Source organism: Podarcis filfolensis (genome assembly GCF_964270895.1).
Source record: "Podarcis filfolensis genome assembly, chromosome: 12".
Classification (NCBI taxonomy): domain Eukaryota; kingdom Metazoa; phylum Chordata; class Lepidosauria; order Squamata; family Lacertidae; genus Podarcis; species Podarcis filfolensis.
The window spans coordinates 37,447,064-37,453,435 of NC_139614.1; the positions used below are offsets into that span (position 1 = coordinate 37,447,064).

Sequence of the window (6,372 nt, forward strand, 5' to 3'; positions counted from 1 at the left end):
ATTTTGACCTCTTGCTTTTCTCCATTCCTATAAAATAAGGTATTGACTGTGCACATAAAAATCCACTTTCGTATCAGTTGCGACATTCAGTACTAAGGTCAACATCAGCAGAGACTGAGGATGAGGGGTAGGAAACGCCACCAGCAATATTCTTGCCACCATCTAATCTAATACCAGGTTTGAATGTGATTGTTTTGCAAGACTTCTTTGCAAGCCACTCTTGAGAGCCTCTTGGTTTAGAAAGAAAAATGTAGCTCTTCTAAATAAACAAGCTCCGAAAGCTATTTACCGTAGGCACCCTGTGTTATTTGGGTAGCACAATCAAGTGCCAAGGGATGCCTTGTTGGGCCTCTCTGCCTTGCCCTGGGGGCTCTCCCTAGGCCACACTCCTCTTTGCCCCTGCTCCACAGCCTCCTCCAGTTCTTCTGCCTGGCTGACCTGTGTCCTTGAACTCTAACCATGCCCATGGATGAGTGTACACATAAAACCCTCTGGCTTTTGTGTGGCTGGACCATAACCTACTGTACCAAGATAAGAGAGTCACTTCCGTTGCCCCACCTTCCACTTAGATGTGACCCCTGAAAAGTTGCTCACTGGAGAATGCAGCCCTCCAGCTGGAGAAAAACAAAAACCCCACCCGCTAATCAAATGTAATGGTTATACCAGAGGAAGAGGCCTTTCTGAGCTAGCCAGCTTGGAGAACTGGCTTAAATGTTAGCAGTCAGCATTCTAGTCCAAATGGTGCGGTCACTGTTTCCTAACAAAGTTTAGTCCAACAGCCTAAATGAAAGGTTTCTGTTTCATACAAAACAATCGTTGAAAGGGAGGAATATTATCAAGATGGCACAAATGTTGTACAGGATATAAAGTCTATGGAGGGGTTGCTTAAAGGACTCATTCTAGAACCCGTGTTGTCTGCCTGCATAGTTTTGTGTGTAATACAAAGTTCTACCAGATTTGGAGTAAACCCCTGGAAGAGGTGCAAAAATCCGCTGAAGACCATGGAAATGGCTCTGCATTGATGTAGAAAGTGGCCCGTTCACATTATCTGTACTTTATCTGATGATGTGCTAAATAATTGGGGGGAAATAGTCCCAGCCTTAAAAAAAAAAGTTGTATCCCTCAGTAACTAAGTAATGCAACTCTTCCCCCTAGGTGTATGGGGAGGCAACAAAAGATAGTGACCATCCCAAGCACCAGACAGAAGAGATGGTCTCGGATGCTCCCAGCATTGCTGAAAACTCTGCCTTCAGCAAAGATTTGCTTTTGGAGAATAAGGAGTATGCACAAACAAATTCTCTTAAGCTGAAAACAAACTGCTCCATTGTGTTAGACAATGAAAGGAAGACGGGGCCTGAAGAAGCACAGTGTCCCGCAGTTGAAACTGGAAGACAAAGGTCAACCAATGCTGCACTTAGAGAGACTGGTCATGGTTCGCCCCAGAATGAGCCTCTCAGTGGTGCAGGGGCACCTCCTGTCAGTCAAACAGACTCATACACACAGGAGGCTTCTCCTAAGACTCCAGAGGAACAAGAAATGTCTGCTGGGGCCTATAATCAAGTTGTGCTGAGGCATAAGGCACCTAGAAATGTTACCTTAAATAGTATGGATGAGGCAGAGTCGCCAACTAGCTCTCCAAGTGATGAAAGCCCACCATCGGAGAACATTGCTTTCATGATTACCAAAACGGCAGTCCAGTTTCTGTCCAGTGGAGAGGTCCACGATATAGTCAACAGGCAGGGAGAAGATGTGCAGACTGTGAACATTGATTCCAGAAAGGACACAACATCCCAACAAGGGACGCTAGAGAACCGTGAAAGTGAAGAGCCCGTGGTCTGCTTGGACAAAAAACCGGTAATCATTATTTTTGATGAGCCAATGGACATCCGATCAGCTTATAAAAGACTTTCAACGATATTTGAGGAATGTGATGAAGAGCTGGAAAAAATGATGACAGAAGAGAAGATAGAGGAAGAAGAGGAGGAGGAAGAAGACCAAGAACCTGAGACACGTGGTGCCCGTAACATAGGAGTTCCCAGTGCAGACAGTCATAGGAGTCATGGAGCTGATGACGCAACAAGCGGCAGATTTGAGCAGGACTTCAGACAACGCTATCTGTCTAATTCAGCGACTCAAGCCAAACTCCTTGAAGGGCAGGAAACAGATGAGATGGATCTCAGGAAATCTCCTTACATTTATGCGCCACATCCAGAGTCAAAGCTGGACACTCCCGATACAAAGAAGAAATTCAAGTTTAAATTTCCTAAAAAGCAGCTGGCTGCTCTTACGCAGGCAATCCGCACAGGGACTAAAACCGGCAAGAAAACTTTGCAAGTGGTTGTGTATGAAGAGGAAGAGGAGGACGGCACTGTGAAACAGCACAAAGAGGCAAAAAGGTTTGAAATCCCAAGCAGTCGGCCCGATGACGCTTCCGGGAAGGAGGAGCCAAACCTAACTGTACAGACTTCTAGGACTGAAGAAATTAGAAAGAACACGTACAGGACTCTGGACAGCCTGGAGCAGACTATTAAGCAACTGGAGAGCACTATTAGTGAGATGAGCCCAAAATCAGTTTCTGAAGCTCCAGCCCGATCGGAGGGAACTTCTGTCCCGGGCTTTTTCTCACCAAAAGAATCCCTAGCGCTGGGAGAGACTATTGCTGATGTTGAACCCCCTTCCTCAATACCGTCAACTTCACGTAAGGTACTTTAGTATGAGAAATCACAACTCCAGCTGCTTTCTAAAACAAAATCTGCCGTAATAATCACCATTAAGCAAGAGGTGTCTTCTGATTGGTTTGCTTCCTTTCGGGTGGCTTGTTTGGTGCATTCATTAGGTGTCTAACAGCTAATAGATTTGTGTGTGGTTTTATTTTTAAAAAATAAAATAATATCTCTCCTGCTGATTGGTGATGGGCAATCAAAGGAAGCTTGGTCAGCTGTGGGCGAATCAAAATACCTGGGACTGCCAGTTAAACGTAGATTGATCTGTAGTTGAGCCTTTGACCTCCATTTTTGATTCCTGGAATTAACACCAGTGGTGTGCCTTGTGGTGTGGATCCTTTTGGTGCTTCCCGTGCATGTCTTGGGGGCTTTGCCTTCTCACTCAAAGCAGCTTTGGCCATGGTGCGTGAGCCTCCACCTTGCCCATGCACTGATGCTCACCCCACGTTTCCCTTATCTCTCTCCCCTTCCCCTTGGCACCCCAACCTTCCTCACAGGGTTCAACCAGCACGTCACAGACCAGCAGGATGCCAATCCCTGCAGCCGCAAAAAGTAGACAGCAAAGCAACACAGACAAAACAAGCAAACCGCACAAGCTACAGGATCAACGCCAGTACAGACAGGTAGTTTTACCCTAAACCCAAAGCTTGGGTTGGACTTGAAAGCGGATTGTGTGTGTTTGGTAAATGTGTAAGTCAAGTGACCGACTTGGATGATACCAAATAATGGACTTTTGTCTTCCCGCTGAAATCTGGAATTGGAAATCCAGGGAATTGGGGGGGGCATGAAGATATTTAATGGTAGCATTGTCTCTCTCTCTCCCTCCCTCATGCTTGCGCATGTCTGCAGTAAACCATCTCCTGCTTTTTTGAGTTTTGTTCCAGTACTCAGCTGCAGTTTCCTAAATGTCAGCGACGGGAACAGATGCCGTTTGAAGCATTTCAGATGACACTGTTGATACTAACTCCCTGTTTAACAGACCACAGTGAGAGCCTATTAACCACCCACCAAAACGTTTCCACCCTCACCTAACAACCCTACAAAGCATGGCCAACGTGGTGAACAGCCCAGTTTTTGTGGCGCCCTCCTTTCCCCACCCTCTTCTCCTGTCAACTTCTCCCCCACTCTGTCCATCTTCTGTCCCGTAGCTGAGGGAGGGGCGGCGGGAAGGAAGGAAGGAGGGAGGGAGGCCTCCCAGGTCCAGCCCATAGGTGCAAGATTTAGTGCCAGCTTCAGAGACTCTATATCCATTCTTCCTTTCTGCAAGCCTATTTTCCCATACAGCTCCTTTTTTTTGGTTTATTGTGTATGTTGACTTAAATTGTCTCCCACCATCTTTATTTATTTACAGGCTAATGGAAGTGCTAAGAGAGCTGGTGGGGACTGTAAAGCCACTTCCCCTAACCTGTCTGCTTCAAAAATCCCAGCCTTTCCTTCCACCTCTGGGAAAAGTAGCTCTGTTTCTAGTGGTGATAGCACTAACCTTCTGAGCCCCCCTACTAAAGCCTCTGCCCCTTCTTCTAACCCTCTCAGTCCTCCAACAGGTCGCCCTCCTCATTCCGCTTCCCTAATCCCCTCTGTCTCGAATGGCTCCTTGAAGTTCCAGAGTCCCGCTCACACAGGTAAAGGTCACCATCCTCTTTCATTCTCAATACAGACTCAAAATGGCCGGCCACCCCCTCTTCCTCCAGCTCCCTTTTCCTCGTCCTCCTTCTCCTCTCCCTCCTCCTCCTCCTCCTCTCCCCCATCACTGAGTCAAGGTTCGAAGAGCATCCGCTCGATCCACACACCCAGCTTCACCAGCTACAAGTCCCAGAACGGAAGTGTCAGCAAACCCGCCCCATCTTCCTCCATCACCAAGGAATCAACTTAAAAGCTCTATACCGGCTAGTGCAAGTTGCAGACAAAATCTTCTCAGTTGCTGATGTCGACATTGCCCACCGGTATTGCAGCTGAGGAGCGCATACCAAACTTGCTGTAGAGTTTCAAGCTGAAATTCGAAACTTGTGCTAAATACTGGGTTATTACAAGTGAGAGACAAAAAGTAGTTTTGTAGGCATTCGCTGCTGTCAAAATGCAAGAGGGGGGAGGGCGAGGGTGGGGAGTGGTTGGGGTCCCTTCAGCCAGAAACTGTTACAAAAAGTACAATGGGAGTATGAATGAAACTAGAAGTATGAGTGCACAGACATGGATCGAGCATGAAAATAAAGTGTATTAAAGCGAGTTATTTTGTATAAAGCTATTTTTAAGTATGAGAACTAAACATCGTGTGATAATGCAAAATTATAAAACTGAAACTAAGATATTTTTCTTTTATTTTAGTGTTATCCAAATTTGTTACAGATTTCTATTTTTGTCAAAAAACAAAAACAAAAAAACCCTTCATGGTTACTTTCAGAAATCTTTTTTGCCAAAACATTTGATACTATTATAACGTACATTTTGATAGTTACGCTGAACACCTTCCTCTGCACAAGCGACAATAGTTAAGACTGAGACTGACGTGGTAGGAGGCAACTTTACCTATTGCACTGCCATTCAGATTATATTTAATAATAATTTGCGATGCCAAGGAAAAAAATTGTTTTTACATTTAGGCATTTGCTGATTCCCTTTTGCTTCCTTCATTTTTCCATTTTACTGAGACCTGGGTAAATCATGTAGTACTACCATGTGGATTATTTTTTAAAAGTGTGTACTGTTCTGTATAATGGAAAAACCTCTGTACATATTATAATATAAATATATAAATATAAATATATAAATATAAAATATAAGTACAGTATGCGGCTGGGCACAGACAAGAGTAGTTTTCGACACCAAAGGTCCATTTTATGCATGGTTCTCAAGTACACTTTGGGAAAAGGTCAGTGAGGGACAATTGGGAGTTGCCAAGGGGGGTGGGGGTGGGCAGGGATGGGTTTCAGAAAGCAACCTGTGTGGCAAGGCGAGTGGTTCTTTTTGTAAATATCTTATTTGTACAACTCTATAATACAGAAGCAAAAAAAAAAAACCTTTGCAAAAATAAAGGGCTGCATGCTTATGTTGTGGTATTATTTTGTCACTAATCAATTATTTTGTAGTTTTCATACTAGCCCACTGAAAGAAAAGGGCAAAAGCACTTTAAAGTCGTGGTGGGTTGTGTCTGCTGTTTGTTATAAATACATACGAAGGTGAGCAACTTCATGCATTGACCAAAATGCACTAGTTTTACCTGTGCAGGTTACGTTTTGTCAGTGGCAGCTGTCTCAACCCGCCTAATGGTAGGGCCAGCACTAGCCGTACACAGAGGACAGTGTGTAAATGGCTACTAGGCTATACACCGCCTGTGGCAGGATGCCCTTGAATGCCCGCTGCTGGGAATCACATGTGGGGAGTGTTGTTGCACTCAGGTCTTACCTGTGGGTTTCCCATAGGCCTCTGGCTGGAGGGTGGAATAGGATGCTGGACTAGATGGGCCAATGGTTTGATCCAGCAGGGCAGCTTGTCTTGTCTACAAGTGGCCATTTTTCTGCAGGAAATCATGATAGGAAGCTGAGGTCCAATGCAGCTTCCTCTCTCAAAATTTTTGTGTTACGCACAAAAGGTATTTTCCCTTATTAGCTTAAGTTTTTTACATCATGTGCAGCTTGACCACAACCTAGAATCC

The 6,372-nt window shown here is 45.0% G+C and overlaps 1 protein-coding gene across 48 annotated transcripts in view; it reads left to right on the forward strand.

Annotated features, from left to right (window-relative positions):
• The window catches only part of KIAA1217, a 371,747-nt gene extending 365,978 nt beyond the window's left edge, over positions 1 to 5,769 (forward strand). For 22 of the 48 annotated variants that reach the window (XM_083579171.1, XM_083579178.1, XM_083579204.1 and 19 more), the window contains 3 exons: positions 1,156 to 2,703; positions 3,221 to 3,346; positions 4,075 to 5,762. In XM_083579171.1, the coding sequence (XP_083435297.1) occupies positions 1,156 to 2,703; positions 3,221 to 3,346; positions 4,075 to 4,596 (2,196 nt within the window). In that variant the 3' untranslated portion in view covers positions 4,597 to 5,762. Of the gene's footprint in view, positions 1 to 1,155; positions 2,704 to 3,220; positions 3,347 to 4,074 lie in introns of all 48 variants that reach the window. The other 26 variants (XM_083579194.1, XM_083579190.1, XM_083579192.1 and 23 more) reach the window with 8 other exon arrangements.
• Positions 5,770 to 6,372: the final 603 nt, after the last annotated feature.